The sequence below is a fragment of the Varanus komodoensis genome, unplaced genomic scaffold (genome assembly GCF_004798865.1).
Source record: "Varanus komodoensis strain SLA01 unplaced genomic scaffold, ASM479886v1 scaffold1, whole genome shotgun sequence".
Classification (NCBI taxonomy): domain Eukaryota; kingdom Metazoa; phylum Chordata; class Lepidosauria; order Squamata; family Varanidae; genus Varanus; species Varanus komodoensis.
Window position 1 is genome coordinate 67,172,844 of NW_025335268.1, and position 17,269 is coordinate 67,190,112.

The 17,269-nt window shown below is 41.0% G+C and overlaps 1 protein-coding gene across 1 annotated transcript in view; it reads left to right on the plus strand.

The window, feature by feature from the left end:
- Positions 1 to 17,269, plus strand: part of MDN1 (midasin AAA ATPase 1) — a 132,796-nt gene that overhangs the window by 63,800 nt on the left and 51,727 nt on the right. The window contains exons 54-69 of the mRNA XM_044430350.1: positions 324 to 484; positions 1,330 to 1,450; positions 2,473 to 2,683; positions 2,860 to 3,073; positions 4,995 to 5,121; positions 5,650 to 5,817; positions 7,569 to 7,783; positions 8,080 to 8,467; positions 9,128 to 9,237; positions 10,451 to 11,150; positions 11,705 to 11,866; positions 13,582 to 13,855; positions 15,317 to 15,552; positions 15,916 to 16,011; positions 16,287 to 16,381; positions 16,487 to 16,647. Coding sequence (XP_044286285.1) covers positions 324 to 484; positions 1,330 to 1,450; positions 2,473 to 2,683; positions 2,860 to 3,073; positions 4,995 to 5,121; positions 5,650 to 5,817; positions 7,569 to 7,783; positions 8,080 to 8,467; positions 9,128 to 9,237; positions 10,451 to 11,150; positions 11,705 to 11,866; positions 13,582 to 13,855; positions 15,317 to 15,552; positions 15,916 to 16,011; positions 16,287 to 16,381; positions 16,487 to 16,647 — 3,439 coding nt within the window. The remainder of the gene's footprint in view (positions 1 to 323; positions 485 to 1,329; positions 1,451 to 2,472; positions 2,684 to 2,859; positions 3,074 to 4,994; positions 5,122 to 5,649; positions 5,818 to 7,568; positions 7,784 to 8,079; positions 8,468 to 9,127; positions 9,238 to 10,450; positions 11,151 to 11,704; positions 11,867 to 13,581; positions 13,856 to 15,316; positions 15,553 to 15,915; positions 16,012 to 16,286; positions 16,382 to 16,486; positions 16,648 to 17,269) is intronic.

Below are 17,269 nucleotides of genomic sequence, written 5' to 3' on the forward strand. Positions count from 1 at the left end.
GTAACAGAAGCTTGGAGTCGAAGCACAGGGCGAGCTTCACTAGCACAGCAGTTTTTTCTTAATCCTTTTTTTTTCACTCTTGGCTGCTGTGCCCTTCAAAATCTGTTCTAGGAGGCTTGTGGACCCTCCAAGACAGCATGGGATTTGACTGCAAGTAGGAATGGGTGGGGCAACTTGCATGAACAGGAGTGACTTCCTGCTCTTGGAAAGCACCTTTTGGATTTAGGAGATCATCTACTTCTCCAGTATTTGGTCTTATTCTGAAATGTATTGCAGTACTCGCTACAGATTGGAAAAACTAATCATCCCTGGCTTGCCTCTAGATACTGCATTGCTTGTTGTGGCGTGACAGGTTTTGGACAACTTCTGACCTGGTAGCTGTGGATTCTTCTGGCTTGACGCTCTTGTCTCTGCACTGGCACTGGGTTGTGAAACATTTAATCAGCAGAATACCTCAGTTACTGAGTGGCTATGAACAACAAAAGTATGTTGTCTTTAGTTCTTATACAGTGCTGTTAAGTGACCCAGAAACCTCCCTATCACTACACTAAACAGATGTGCTTAACAGTATCCATAGAGACCAAACTTTAAGAAGATTATAGTTAAAAATGTTGGGCTCTTGGCATAAACAGAAAGTCCACTGTAGCTTGGGGTTGTTATTTAATCCATAATATTCAAAGCACAACTGCTTGTTGTGCCATCTGAACCCAGGGTGGATTGTGTGTGGGCTAAACAATCATCACAAAACCCACGGCCTGTTCTAGGCTGACATGACAAGCTGCTGTTGTGGTTGAATTTTCAGGATGGTGTCCATGGGTGCTGTGGCTTGTCATGGCAGGCCACAGCAGTCATGCGAACCTGCTCCTTGCTTAGTTTTTACCTGTATTGCCAGCATGAATCCGATTACTGAATTAGGTGTCTGTATATGTGCCTGTGCATGTAAAAGGGCAGGGGGATGGAGGGAGTTAGTGAGAGATGAAATATCTAAGAAACACTAAGTCCTTTAGTCTGTCTTAGTATGTATATTAGCTAGAGTGCCATATAATGACTTGCAAGTGGAAATTTCCCATTTTGCTTATAACTATGATTATATACCCCACACTATAATTTGTGCAGTCTCCACAGAAAGGTGCCTTTTGAAATGCTTCCTGCCAACAGCATGGCATATTCCTGCAGCTGATTATATGCATGCTGCTAAGTACCAGACTATAGAAACTAGTTTGTGGTGGAGTAAGGGGAATTCTATAGCATGGGCTTATAGCTTAATGATCAATCTTTCTCTCCTGAATTTCTATACAAACATGCTCGTATTCTTTCTCTCCTTTTAAGATTGTCCAAGGATATTCAATCTGTGTCGCAGCAAATTCAGTCTTGTCTGGCCAATCCTGTTGGTAATTTTGTCAGTATAAAGAAGCTGCAGAAGTCTTTGGGGAGACCACTTCCCTTCAAGGTGTGATGTATTTATATGTAATTTATATGGCTTCTATGAAGATTTTTAAAATTAGAGTACTTTAGAAGCATGTTTTGCATCATTACTCTTCCAGAATTCTAATTTTGTATTTATATATTTATATTTATTTGTATGACAGAGCACAAAAATACTTGCTTGAACATGTTAAATAATTATGGTTTCAGATAATATATCTGTATACTGATACAAATACTCTTCTTCCTTTTTAAAAGATAAACCCATCTTCCTGAGCATGAAGGGCTTTGGCTTAGTAGAAGAGCACATGCTTTGCATGCAGAAGGTCTGAGGCATTTTGCTGCCACGTTAAGGGACTCCTGCCTGCCTGAAACCTAGGAGCATCTGTTTGCATTCTCAGTATTTTTGAAAATAGGATGCAATGTTTATAACTCACTGTATATCTGTGGAATTGTAGACAGCTTACAATCACTCAATAATGTACAATTAAAAACAATGTTGAGTGAGCCAGATGGATCAATCATCCAGTGTTCTTCCATAGTAGTTCTTGTGATTTAGATAATGTCTAAATTTAGGCACACACTGATAGGTTTCACATGGAAAGCATGCAGCAGGATTTTTAGTATGCTGGCAAAGGAGCTAGAAAGTCAGGGGGCCTTTCTGTTATAGTGATCTGTGACCTCTGCTTGGCCCGTACTGGAGCGCTCCCTGGGCTGCTAGCTCTGTAAAAAAAAGAGCAGCAAAACCACCTCCTCTGCAAGGAGTTGCACAATAGTGTGGGTCATTCCCCTACCAAGGTGCACAATAGTGTGGGTCATTCACCTACTTTGGACTTGACTCTTGGCACAGTTACCAGAGAGCTTGGCCACCTCTCATAGGCATATAACATTACAGATGTGTGTATTATCCCTCTCACGCAGGTTTGCTTCAACACACAAAAATCTAATGTGAATTGTCGCAGGCATTTTACTGAAGACACTAAAAAGCAAAACAAGATGTGCCGAGCTGGACTTAGCATTCTTTCAATTGTTGTTTAATGTTTTTAGGATAAAGAAGTTGTAGACACTGCTGTCCAGCTGAGGAGACTCTCAAAAGCACTTAATATCCTGGAGCTGAGACCCACTTGGGGAGATGAACAGTGGCAGAAGGAAATCTGTATCCTGAAAACTAATGCCACAGAATGGAAGATTAAAAGTGCATTACTTCAAGCTCAAGGCCTTGTTCTCAGAGCCAATCATTTGAAGGATGTTAGTTCAGGTAGATGACTGTAGCCTTTGTCAAAACGTTAGTATTGCAAACATTAAAAAACTCAAGATAAAACAATGTACATACTGTGATCTTTTGTGCCAGTATTTTTTTCTTCACAGTCTATTTGGGTTTATTAGGAGATAAGATTCAAATTGTGGTTCTTTTGTGCTTTTTATTTCTTACAGATGAACTGCGGACGTTGATACATCTCCAACAGTCAAAGCTGAAGGAAGGTGGTGTATTGATTGAGCCTCTTAAAGAAAAACCTGCTGAGGTAGACTGTACATTGTCACCTCAGATCTGTAATAGGGTGCAACTGTGGCCTGCATTGGAATATCTCGCTCTATTATGGCAGTACAAGCTGACCTCCGATTGTATTGCTGAGGCTTACTCGAAAAGGTGAGAGATAGTATTGAGTAAGGAAACCAAAATTTGCCCTTGCCACTGGTTTAACTTTCTGAATGATAGTATGAGCATGGGGTCTCACGATCCCTTCTTTATTTGTTATGTTTATATCCCACCTTTTCCTATAAAGTACCAAAGGTGACATACGAGGGGGGTGGAACTGAAAAAACCAGGAATTATCTTCTGGAGGGTGGACCCCTTGTAGTGCAGGCTTCCCCTGCTAGGTGAATGTTCTAGGAACCCCTCTGCATCAGTGTACCCAGCTGCATTGTTGTGAGAGGCTGCATTCGGCTTCAGGGATAGGTTGTTTTGGACTCTTTCAATGCATTTGCCTATTTAGTGAGGGCTGATTTACATGAGCAATGTGTGGCAGTGAAATTTTGTTCAGTTGGGTGTTCAGCAGTTTTTGACCAGAAACAGTGTGACCCTTGTGCCTCACCCTCCCTATTCACCCGATCTCACCCCGTGCAACTTTGTTTTGTTTCACCGGATGAAAAAAGATGTTAACATTTTGACATGTTTACCAGATGATGAAAGCAACGCCATTTATGTGAATGCTTGTTTCCATAGTAGTGGTTAAATGGGAATCTCAGATTTCATTGGCCGTTATTTTTTTTCCAAGTTTCCCCCAAATGTTCACAGATTAAACTCAATGTAAATCACATAGCAGTCATATTTAAAGCTATCATACATACATCACTATAAAGCTTCAGACAACTAGATAGCTAGCTATTGTTTCTCCAGCCCAGGATAGTAGATGGCCCTGGCTTGGTTTAGGAGTTGGCTTTCTGATTGTGGTGCTGGCTATGAATATTTCAGTAGGAATGTCAAAGATTAACCATCCTTGCTTTGTCAGTCAGTTGTCTTCAAACAATATGGCCATGATTTTAGAAAAGTCCAAAGCCACAGGATCCTTTAAGCCACTGTTCCTACTTAACAAGCCTGAATAGGTTTATTAATGTGGGAACATCAGAAACCAGCTGTTGGCATCATTTTCCTCACCTGAGGGCTGTGCCTTCTTTAGCATTCCTTTTCTTGATTTTTTTCCAGTTTTATCTTTCCACATTCTATTCATCTGCCTGTGATATTGTCCTCTTAAGTGGACTAAGCCTTTAACTATCCAAATTGTCCAGTGTTCTCTTCTTTTTTTCGGAATATGTGAATGGTTTGATATCGGGTGTTAGGGTCCTACCATCCAAAAATGACAGGAATCCTGTCAGGTAAAGTTACATGTCAGTTCTTTCCTTCCTACAAACATGCCAGTCATTTTTTAACGCATGGGCAGCCATGGCAGGGACAAACAGCTTCATGTCAAATTCACAAACGTGTAATTTATAGGCAAATGATCTCAAGTGTCAGGCCTATTTGAGCACTCTGAAAATCTCTCTACTGTGCATGCGGGGGCCACACTACACAGCCGTCCTCTGGTGTTTGTGCCACACACATGAACTTCTGCCGAAGGAAGGCCTGTGCGTATACATCTGTATACCTGAGCCAGAGCTATAACCTGTGCTGTAAAGTGGAGTCTGATGCTGTTGGACCTCCATTCTGCAGATGTTTGCACCCTGTCTGTGAAACAGTGGTGGGGGTCAGGCTGCATCATGTGTGTGATATCAAGAAGTGGAATTATGCAGCATAGCCCCCTCTGCCCAATCAGATAATAAACAAAAGTTTTTAGAACACCTGAATATAGCTGCTTTGAAGCCTGAGTTCTGCTAGCATATATGCAGGTGACCGTGAGGTATAAAATGTCCAAATTTCAATGTCAGAAATTCTGTCTAAAAGGATTAGAAGAGCTTATGGAAGTTTCTGCCTGGACTTGGGCCATTCTGAATGTGAGAATCTCCTTAAATTTCTAACGAAAGGGAAATGTGTAGGTTTTCAGTCTTTTTCCCACTTCTTTTTTGTCTTGTAGGAATGACAACAATTGGCAATTAAGAATGCGTTCAGAAATAAAGCAATTTATTACATTTTGCCTGAAGTTGACACCAGTTACCTCTCAACAGCTTCAAGGACTTAGTTACCTGTTGGAACTTCAGAAGGTAAAAATACATTTAAGTTCAAGAAACTCCTTCTCTCTCCCCCCATTTTTAAACAAGCTTAAGGTATTCAAACACAAAAATAATAATTTGATCTTCCCTATTTATGCTAGACAAACTGTTTTCCTTTAGCAAGCACTAAATGTGTTCTGGTGAGTGAAAAAACATGTATCCTGGAGTAAGGAACCAATCCAACTTCCAACTTTCTCACAAAATCTCTCCTCTTAATTCCTTCCTCTGGCAAATATCACCCATTAACTGCTTGTTCAGAAAATGCTGGAGTGATCATATATGAAGTGGGTTAAACCTTTTTAAGGGAGGGTTAAGGCGGTTCTGTCCAAGATTTTTTTTCTTTGAGGTTAATTTTTTTTAATTATTATTATTTTGGGTATTTGGGATGGGAAATGCATCCAGTCCAGATTTGACCTAATTAGTCCCTAAAATGTAGCAGTTCAGTTAATTTATTGGCACACTGCAAATAATGTTAGGATTCCTTGAGTCTTCTGAACTTTTGTTTTGCTTACACTTTAGGTCTCTGCAGAAGAAATTTCTCTGTTGTGGTCAGATTTAGTGAGTGCTGCTTTAGCAGCATTCTGGAGCAGCACAGTAACTTTAGACCCACAGCGCTGGCTATCCTGGCAGCCACTATCTGTGGAAGGAAAAAAGATGCCGAAGTCTCTCATGGATGGTTCTGCTCAGGTTTGTGTGGCAAGTCTTACGTCTTTCAAGGCCATGTATGGAAATGTGTTTTGTTTTTAATGGCTGATTTATGCTCTCATCAGGATGGGAATTTTAGAACATGATAAATTGAACTACTTTTATACACATTTGAGATCTGCAACCAATATTACAGTATGGTGTTCACCTGTTCAGGGTGCCAGCCAACAATGCTGTATGCTGGGGTGGCCAGACTTGCTCAACAGAAGAACCATATACAATTAATGTCACCTGCAAGACAGGAACAATATATTCATTCATTCATTCATTCAGACCAAACACACATTGCTACAATTAGCAGTCTAGTTACTGCTAATAGAGGTCTTGTGTGTCTTCCTCTTGGCTGTGAATTGTTGAAAATCCAGCATGCGGCTCACAAGCCTTGGTTTGGTTGCTCTTGTTGTTTGCCGTTCTCTTCTCCTTCCCTCTATCATTTTCCCCCATTCCTTTCAATCATCATCACAGAATTTCCACTGAATATTCTTAGTCTGGGATTCCCCTCCACCTTCCCCACCCCACAAACCTGTCAATACTTTCCTCTCATGCAAGGATATCACACTTTGGTGATAAAAGCTTCCATTTTTGGAGAATGGGTTTACTTATTAGTAAATGCCAATGTACAAGTCCTCACTGTCTTTTATGGAGTTTGCATTAGCTATTAGGGTGGAATCCAAGGAATAGTGCTTTCTTATGTATACAACAAATGCCATATGAAGATATAGATTGAACCCAGTGCTCTTATCCATCTCATTTGTTTTCCTAGATTATTTTAATTAAAGTACCATTGAACTGCACATTCATCAGAAGGATTTCTTCATTTTAATTACTCTTGCAATCTGCAGTTCCTTGTTGTTTGTGGCAAGCTACAGCCCGGGTGATTCTTTGGTGCCACTGAAGAATGTATCTAGTGTTAAATTTAGCACCCGGAAAAATGCAACTCAGCTTTTGCTTTTCTACTTTTAACAGCTTTGAGAGATGCTTGAAAATGTTTCTTGAGGCTACCCAAAAAGTGTGGTATAGTGGTTAAGAGCACAAGACTGGGACTCAGCGTAACTGAGTTCTAGCCCCCGCTCAGCCATGGAGCCAACTGTGTGTCTTTGCCCCAGTTACAGACTCTTAGCCCAACCTACGTCACAGGATTGTTGTGGGGATAAGAGAACAGGAGGAGGAGAATGATGTAAGCTGCTTCGAGTTCCTTAAAAAAATGAAATAGTGGGATATAATCTAATAAATAACTAGATTGGTGTTGCCCCTGGTTTCTTCGTTAACTCTGCCCCCTTCTTTCATTCCCTGTCTCAAAATTCAACTGTGTTTAACAGAACATACTGTATAATAATTAATGGTGCACCTATCAATGTGATAATTGACTTCATATTATCCTATGGTGGCCAGCAGTAAACCAGTGTGGTTAAGAGCATGGGACTGGGACTCAGAGGATCTGGGTTCGAGTCCCCGCTCGGCCATGGAGCCAACTGGGTGACTTTGGGCCAGTCACAGTCTCTCAGTCCAACCTACCTCACAGGGTTGTTGTTGTGGGGATAAGATGGAGGAGGAGAGATAATGTAAGCTGCCTTGAGCCCTTTGTAGGAAAAAGGCAGGATATAAATCAAAAAAATAAAATAAATAAAAATAAATAAACCACAAGGTTTGCGACTTACTTAGAATGTTTAATGTTAAATTTTGATAATGCTTATCAGTGCTTGAAATGTACATTTTAATCTTTATTAATTTAGGGTGTGGGTATTTTGAGTCGAGCAGTTTTCTCCAAGTGCCTCTCTGAAATTCTAACTAGCAGCAACAAGTGGAGCCAGTGGGATGTGACAGGCCTTCCTCTTCTTTCTGCCTCCAATGTGACCCTGGGAGGGTGCCTGGAGAGAGCACAGCAGCTCCAGGAAGCCAGCACAATTCTGTGGACCAACCTGGCCTTCTCTGCAATTGCTGAATTTAGGTATGTACCCTGACAGACAGCTCAGGAAACCCTGGAAAAATGTGTGAATGGCTTACCCCCTGATCAATGACTAGTCTTAAAGGAGAAGCACTTTTTCAGATGAGATGAAGAGCGGCATGCTTGTCCAGTGCAGCCTCAGTGTAGCCACAGTTCCTTCCACACCCCCTTCTTGCCTCTGTGTTTGTGGCAGGGGACCAGGTGATCTTCCTCAGGGATCCATGTTTATTCTGGATTCCCTCCAGTTGCTGATCCCAACTCCACACTTAGTAGAGATTTTTCTGGTTTTCTTCTTTAAGGTTTACAGATCCCCGGTTGCAGTGTGTCATGTTGCATAGGCAACTTGTGGCTCTCAAGGACCTGCTTCCAGTAGAACTAGAAGAGGAGTATCTGCGAAAGTGTGACAGGGTTTTCTCCAAGGATCCATTGGCTTTTCAGTACCTGTGCAAAGTGCTCAAGGATGTTGCTGCTCGGGACCTGTTGCCTGAGCAGATTCTCTGTCTCTGGCTGGCTTGCTTGCAGCAGTTCTTTGGGCAGGAAGGTGGAAGCCAGAACCTGCCTGAAGCAGCTCGCAGAGGAAGCCTCTGGGTCAATCTAGGGCTGCTGCAAATTCACTTGTGGCTTCCACAGACTCAGTTTGATCCTGCGGTGAAAAGGGACTACAAACGCAAATATGCAGAAGAAGAGGTGAGCACATGGAGTGAACGTATGTTTCCTTGCCTTATAATTACATGATTTGTAAATGTCACTGTCATTTTAAAGTGTGAAATAACTGCTAAACTGTAGCAACGGATTGTGTGAACAAACATGTGGTAAGGCAGTGTTAGATGTTTGTCGTTCTACAGACAGAAAAAACCCCACAATAGTCAGTATGAAAAATAAACTGCAGATGGCATTTAGCAAGGGAACAAGACCTTACTCGTTTTCTAGAACAGAAGATGAGCTTATACATCAAGTAAAACCCTATCAAAGGAATTAAGATATATGCAAATATTCATATAAATTATTTAAGAATAGATCAGCTTGGAAACTTGGGCAATTCCTCTCAAGAGAGCAGGAGTCCCTTCAGCTCAGGATTTTACTTGCAAGAGTGGCCAGCCAAATGTTTCTGAGGTGCTTAAAGGATAAGATAAAAGTATCAGCTTTCCCTTGTTTATCTGCATTCTCTGGTATTAGAAATGCAGTGTTTCTAGACCAAGAAGTTCCACTTGTATGTCATGACTGAATTCTTGAAGATTTGAAACAGCCTTTATATTCTTGGTACACCAAACCAGTGTGCTTTTCCATTGCATTGATGGTAGAATATTAATCTGAACCAAACCTGCACATTTTGTCCCATGCTTTCAGTTGCACCATCTGGAGTGTGAGTGGAAAACACGTGATCTATCAACTCAGTTACACACAGGGAAAGACCTTGAAGATGAAACTGTCAACAGCCACAGTCACCCTCATATCAGGTAACTTGAAGATTCAGTACATATTGATGAAACCTGTTAGGAAGCTTTAAATGTTTGCTTTCTGGTTTCCTGGTCCAAAAGGCTGGCTGTTAATGGCCAGAGTAGTCCTGGGGGCCATGGGACCATGTGGGTTCTTGTGGTTTTGTTGTTCTCAGCTTGCCATCTGCGTGATGAAAGAATATGGAGGGGGAGAGTGTTTGTGTGAGAACAGGTATGTTGCTCTGATAAGGTCCTATCCCGTTCATGAATTGGATCAAAATAATTACTGTTTTTTTAAGTAGGAGGAACTTTGGCTCCACTCATCACTGTTGAGACCCCTTGAGGACATTTTCTGGGCTTGGGTGGGAAGAGCTCTTTTCTGCTCTCTCGCAGCAGGCAAATTTCAATAGGCTTACTTGGTCCTTGGACCAGGATGAAGCCTTTTCTGACTACTCAGTGCTCTGCTCCTTTCAGTGCTGCATAATTTCCCAGTGTAGCTCTACACTCACTCACCTACCCATTATGTTTCTCATACCATGCCTGCATAGTACACCACCAATCACATTGCTGCTTGCCCTTTCTGGTCTTCATCTCCACATCTGATTGGCAGATTGCCCCGTGTTCTCTTTCTTCTTCACCCCAGGCACCTTACACCTGAAAAACATCAGGCTCTCTGCCCCTAAAGTTTCCTCCAGGAGCCCAGATGGCCTAAAGCATACAGCAAGGGAGTGCTAGGGAAGTTTATGTTGAGAGTGATCAACTACTGCCAGGGGCAGGGAAGGTGATTGGAAACTTCCAGAGGTCCTTGGGCCTTGTGGAAAAGACCATTGAATCAAAGGAAGTATTTGCTGTCTTCCTAGAAAACTTTAAGGTCTTGCTGGTATTTTTAATACCAAAAAATTGAAAATAGTGAAGTAGAGAAATAGGTGATACTTAAGAACATAAGAAGAGCCATCCAGTCCAACATACTGTTGACTCACTGGCCAACCAACTGCCCACAGGATCCCACAATCAGATTATGACTGCAACAGCACCCTCTCACCTGAGTTCTCCAGCAAGTGGTATGCATAAGCCTATGGAAGTAGCATATAATCTTCTCCTCTGTGAATTTGTCCAATCACCTTTCCGTATGTCAGTTAAATAAAGTATTTGCTTTCGGGGTGTTTTCAGTGGCACTTTTAATCCATAATTGATGACTTGACCTTTTAAAGTGATACAACTTACCCATTCTCAGGTTATTATACCAAAGGATCCAGAAGCTGAAGGATCAGATTTTCAGTCTTGGCCAAAAGCAAGCCTTTAGACCGCAAGTTCCTTCATATGAGGTCTTATATCAGGAAGTTCATCAGTATGTCAGCAACATTGCACAGACGTCAAAAGTCCAGGATCTTGTGACACGCCTTCTGCAATTCCTGCCTGCAGATAAGTCCCCGTCTGTCCAGGTGGTACAAAATGTTCTTAATGAGGAATCAGCATGGCAGCAGTCACACCATCAGTTCAGAAAACGTTTGGCAGAAGACTATGCGGCCTTTCCTGATGCAGTTATTCCTCTGCAAGCTGCCATTTTGCAGGTGCAGCATGGACTACGACTTGTCGCTTCTGAAGTCCATAGAGTAGCATCCAGCAGTTTTGTCAGTCCGGCCAAACTCAGTGCCCTTGTTGCTTCTCTGCTGTCGTTCCCGTCCATTAGCAGCACCTTTCCCAGTTACCTTTCCCGTGCAGATGCTTTGTGCTCTGTGAACGCCCTTGATGTCCTTCATGGCCTTAAGCGGTTCACTCTGAAATACTCTGCTGAAGACTCTGATGGAGACCAGGGAATTTGTCTTACCCAGGAGCAACTGTTAGTGAATGCTTTACTGTATCTCCATTGCCATGCAGTGTCCAAGGGAGAACTGGATCATAAATCTCTGCAGCTTTTTAGACATCTGTGTCAGGTACGGTGTTCTGACTTTAAATTGATTGTATTCATCCAGTATAGTTGGAATGTTGGAATCCTGGAAGGCAATTTTCATCTTCCATTTTCCTATAACTCAGGGAAATTTTCTTTGGGAAGTTAATTTCAATGTAACTTAAATACATTTGGCAAATGAAAAGGGACAATTTAAGAACTGTTGCTTCCATGTTTCATCATATGCATTAACTTAGTAATGGTTTTTCTGACTGAACAGTTTGCAGTGGATTTTTCTTTAAAAATGCTGTTAAAATAAATGACATCCAGAAATTTCTATAATCCAAATGAAACAGAAACATAACACATCAACCAAAATCCAATTTAAAATAAGCCTTTAAGTCATGTCTTGGAGAAGATACAGCAGAGCAATCACTGTAAAAGTACCACTTTAACCTGTAAGAGTTTCTGCCACAAACATGGCACAGGTGACTGACTAATAGGCTTATGTTCACTGTGTATCAAACACAAGACATGTGGAATTCATATGCATGAGTCTGTTGGAGTTTCTCAGATTGAGCATCTGTTTTTACTTCTCAGGTAATTATAAATGAATGGGATGAGCAGGAACGCCAGGCCCAGGAAGAAGAGGAACAAAAGAACAGTCTTTATAGATACAAGAGAAAGAGTCATGGAAGTGGACTCACTGAAGCAGAGGAGGAGGAGAGAGAGTTCAGGAAGAAATTTCCTCTTCACGAGAAGGTAGACAACCCCACCTTTAAATGAACTTCGTGGGTACAGGGGGCTGTCTGAGAGAAGATGGTTGGTGGGGGAATTGCTTTACAGATTTGCAGAAAATACAGGTATGAATTGCTTGACCACTGGGAAGCTGATTAGAGCCTGTGTGTGCAAGGGATGTGTGTTTGGAGTCTAGGTTCATATTTCTAATCTGTCTTCAAGAAGTTGTTGACTCACTTCTTCTCTGAAAGGAGAATGTGGGTAAAGTGCTGATGAGCACCCGCAGAATAAAAATAGAAAAAGCAATTTGCACATTTTTTATAAACAAAGCTGAGCAGTACATAGAGGAATAAAGGAGAACATGTCAGAAAATTCATCACAAAACAACTAGTTAGATTAGCTACTCAAGGAAGGCTTTTTCAAAATCACCCTCTTTTCAATGGAACTTTAGCCCTGTATTAGGGTTAGGGATGTGCACCAGGGTAGGGTTAGAGTTAGAAAAATGAGGTGTCCTGGCAATATTTTGATGTTTGGAATGTGTTTAGAATGGGCAGAAGGGATGAGTTGTGCAGAAAAAGCTACTCAAGGAAAACTTTTTCAAAATCGCCCTATTTTCAATGGAATTTTAGCCTTATATTAGATTAGCCTTTGGCAACAGAATTGAGTTTGGCTTGCTTTCTGTTGTTATGCTACAAGTTTTTCCCCTGTTGATTTTGGTAAACATTGTTAGAAGAAAAGGAGATGGAAAAACAAATCTGAGATGATTGGAAAGAGGTTAAATGTATTTAGTATGTAAATACATATACAATTACTGTAAAAATGATAAATTAGAGCAAATGAAAAATTCAGTTCTGCATTACATTAATGAAACTCTAGGAAAATTTTTGATTAACAAAGTGTTAGCCAGGCTGAACTCTTTTGTCATTGTTGATGTTGACCATATAATGCTGTCCGTCTGAGATGATTTTTTTGTTACTGTCATCTTCTCTCCACTTAGCATAGCTCTTTTGTTTTGTTTGGCACTTGAAGAAGCTGAGGTCTTGTCTTTATTGACAACATGATGAAGCTTCCTAATGGAATAGATAGCTGATAATACCACCACCACTCCTGATACCATGGTGAATTTTATAATTGCCTGGTGGTGTCCCACTGACATCTTGCTTCAGGGCCAGGTTGACCACTTTAACGTGCAGCCTTGTGATTCATTGAACACAAATGTAGTCCTCCAAGTTCTTAGAGCAGTCTTCCCCAAACTGCTGGCCTTCAGAGGCATCTGGACCACAATTCCCATCCTGCAGGGCCATTGACTGGGAATTCTGGGTGTTGCAGTCCAAATGTGTATGGAAGGCACAAGGTTGGGAAAGGCTGTCTTAGAGGTTCAGTGAAGCAGGCTGCGTGTTCAAAGCCAGACTAATGGGTGGTTTAGCTCTAAAAGGACTATTGGTGTGGGCTTAGACATCAACAACCTGCAAAGAAGCTGATGATGAGTTGTTGAATACAAGTGGAAAATGCACTGACTCCCTCCCACTTATCCTTGACAGTCCATGGTTTGTTTAACCCAGGGGCTGTTGTTGCAAATAGGCTCTATGTATGGCGCTTAACCACAGTCAGCAGCCATATGGTTGTATCTGACACTCTTGCTCCTTCTAGGAATGTCCTTTGAAATCTGTGAACTTCATATCTCATCTTAAATTCAGTGTCATAAGTTACTGTTAAACAGCTTTAAATATGCTTTACAGGATTTTGAAGACATTACAGCTCAGGAGAGCCTTGAGGGGAAAATGGAAATGGAAGACAGTTTAAAAGATGAAGTGGTCCCTGAAAATACTCTTCTTTCTCATCACTCAATGAAAACAGTGATTAAAGTTCATCAGCAGCTATGCCTTTACTTCGCACGATCGTTGTGGTATCAGCAAAACTTGCCCAGCAATCAGGCTAAGCATCATTTGAGTGCATTTCTCTCTTGTTATCAGACTGGTGCTTCACTGGTGAATCACTTCTATCCTTTGATCGGTAAGGATTTCCTTTTGTATCTTTGGATTTGCTTCACGCAGTGGATTGCATTTATCTGTCTTTGAGGAGCATTTTGATTTGCCTACTCCCAGTGTGTGTGGAAGATTGTGCAATCCAGGTGCCATGTGTGGTGGGGGCCTTACAAACAGAGAGAACATAATTCAGCTGTATTTTCTTCACATTGAAAGAGGAGATCAAACAAAAAGGACAAACTGTTCTTTGGATAACTTCTGTTACTGTTCTTATGCCAGATATACTTCAAAGGGACCATAGTTTGAAAATCATTGCTGTACTTTCAACAACTCTTAGCTCTACAATTGGTGATTGTTTTAATATATAGCTTTGGCTACCTTTCAGAAGACCTTCTTTGCTTGTGCTTCTTTTTAACCATCCAGTGTACTTGGCATAGTTTACTTATTTACTGCTGTGCTTCTTTGTTGTAAATTGAGCCTTGTAGAGTTAGTTTAACTAAGTGAGTGCTCTCTTTCTACCCAGTGCAAGGTAACCCCTGTCATGTGTTTTCTCCTCCCACTACCTGGGATAGAAACAATTGCTCTTCTCCTGCCAACTAGATAATATGCACCAGTGAAGAAAGTAGCACAAGTATTTATTTTTGTTCTCTGTGAACAAAAGTCTAGATAATGCTAAAAGCACAATCAAGCAAAACAAAGACGTCTTACCTAATTGAGCTTTGTTAGCACTGAAGAGGGAAATTGTTCAGTTGCCAAAAAATGCTTTTCTGATTTTTTTGGACTGCTACATAAATAGTGTATGCAGTAAGGGTTACTAGGTTAACCCTGTATTCTGTAGGATAGGGATAGGATCATTCTGAGATCAGCTTTGGAGGCTCTGCTTGTGCAATTAGACTAGGAATTAAAAGAGCAAGTAAGCTGGCAGGCATGAGGGGGAAACCCTCTTGGTAGTGACCCTGGTGAATATTGGTTGGATGTCAGCCCCAAGTGATGCCCACCAGGTTCCCATCATTAAGTAAAGAGCCTAAAGTGGGCTCTTTACTTTGGCCTGTAATCCTTTTATATATTGAGTTCTGTGGCTTTCCATATCAATCACCATTCTTAAGTTTTTATTATGTGGTTTAAATTTTTTCTGCATACTGCCTGCAAAGGGTTTGCCTAAAAGATAGGGTTTAAACAACAAAATACAACAAATCAAAACAAAATAAAAGGATAATAGCTTAGATCCAAGTGAACTGCATGCACCAGAACCAAAGTTTTTGTGGCCTGCACATATAGGGGACAAATTCTTGATCTGTTCTCATTTTATGTCACATGCCTGACAGATGGCTCACTTCTGAGGTGTGCTTCTGTTGGCAGTACATTTGCCTTTTGGGTGAGCTTTTCACTCCATATGAGGATGATCTGTCCAAAACCCCTTGGATGCATTTTTCTGCCTCAGAACTTGTTTTTCACCTATCTTCTTTTCCTCTGTCTTCCCTAAACTTAGGTTCCGAAATGAATGATAATATTCATGGCAGTCAGCTTTTAGCTAGCACAGTACTGCAGAATACGCTTTTTGAAGAAGGGTCTTCAGAGCTTACCATACAGAATGAAGGGCCATATGATTTTTATCACCATCCTAATATTCAGCAAGTACGGCAGTGCCAACACGTGCTTAAAAACTTTACTAAAGAAGTAAAAACACTACTGCAAGAGTGGCCTGAACACCCTGCACTTGTCCAGGTAAGAACCTGCAACTCAGGTTTTTAGAGATTTAAAATGCGACTTGCCTGTGTGCATCAGTCAGGCACATTGAATGCGCAGTAATAAACAACATGTTGAAGGTGACTTTAACCAGTCATATGGTCCCTATAACAAGATTTGCCCCAGCTAATACCTCCCCTACAACTAAACATACTACTAATTTCGTGTTATCTCTGGCATATGTATCAATTGAAAAATTAGTCCTACAGATAAGAGCTACTGTAGGAAGATTTCACTGCAAAGCCCTTTCCCTTCTAGAAAGGTATCTCCCTTTGTGGTGTCAGTTAGTTCTGAGCTTTGTCAAGTGACAGCCAGAAACTTGATTATCTTTTTATTTTGCAGCTCTTGGTTGTGATGAACAGGATCTGTAGCTTTCCACTGTCCAGTCCTCTTTCGAAGTTCCTGAATGGCTTGGAAATTTTGTTGGCCAAATCTCAGGTCAGAAGTGTGTGTGTGTGGAAGAGAGGGGTGTGTGTTACAGACCTACCTTAACCAACTTTTGTAATTTGCCTGTATCTTGTAACTTAGGGACTGTCAAAACTTTACTAATAAATTATTTTTTCTTCTCTTAAAAAAATATGTGTAGCACAAAGATGATGGTGCTTGAGATTTCAAGGATAGCTACCAGCCATGAAGAGGTCTTTCAGCATTTGCTGTGATGCGAATTGTTGTGTAATTTGTGCTTGTTTGAAAGGCATACCATTATTTTCTAGGATTGGGAGGAGAATGCCAGTCGAGTCGTATCTCTGAGGAAGCACCTTGATTTGATCACTCAGTTGATCATTCAGTGGCGTAAACTAGAGTTGAAGTAAGAACGTGCCGCTTGCTTTGTCCTGGGTATTTGCAGGGGATTGTTATCATGGGATGAACCGAAGCAGTAAACTTAGCATGTTTTTTTTCCTTGCATTGTCAGTTGTTGGTCTGTCAGTTTGGACAACACAATGAAGCATCATGCAGAAAAATCGATGAAACACTGGCTTTCAGTCTATCAGATGATCGAAAAATATAGGCAAGAGCAGAGAGAGAAGCAAACAGAAGGTAACTATAATAGCATTGTAGAAAAAATGTCAAGCTGTTAATACAAGCCTCTCTTAAAAGAATGAGAAGTAACAAATAATCAAGGACATACTTTTCTGTGCCCATCAGTGTTGCATCTGATCCATAGTAAATGATCTGTATCTGCATTTACACTACTGAACACCCTCAGTTCAACTAATTTAAAGCTTTCCTCAGTGTGTAGGACAGCCTTTCTCATCCTGGTGCCCTTTGGATATTTAAGATGTCAACTTCTTTCTGTTTCAAATGGTCAGGGATTGTGGGAGGGCTGGCCTCTAACTATAAGTTAGAGTGGCTGTGACTAAACAATTCTCTGGTTCATTCTGAAATTATTTGGCAACTTTAAATACTGGGAAGGAGTGATGTTGCACTCCTTCCCAGTATTCACAAAGAGGATCTGCTCAGAACAAAAAACCAGGTTCAAAGCACTTCAGAAAGGAACCCTTGAAAGAAGCAGAAACAGGTCACTGGAGTTTCTTTTGTAAGATCTGTTGACCTGCCTACTCATTCTTGGATTCTCCAGCTTCCTATTACTCTAGGAATGAGTCCTACTAGCTCAAGGGATGGATGGGATCGTGCCCAAGGTTACTGCCTTCATACCACAGGGTTTATTATTATTATTATTATTATAACATTTCTA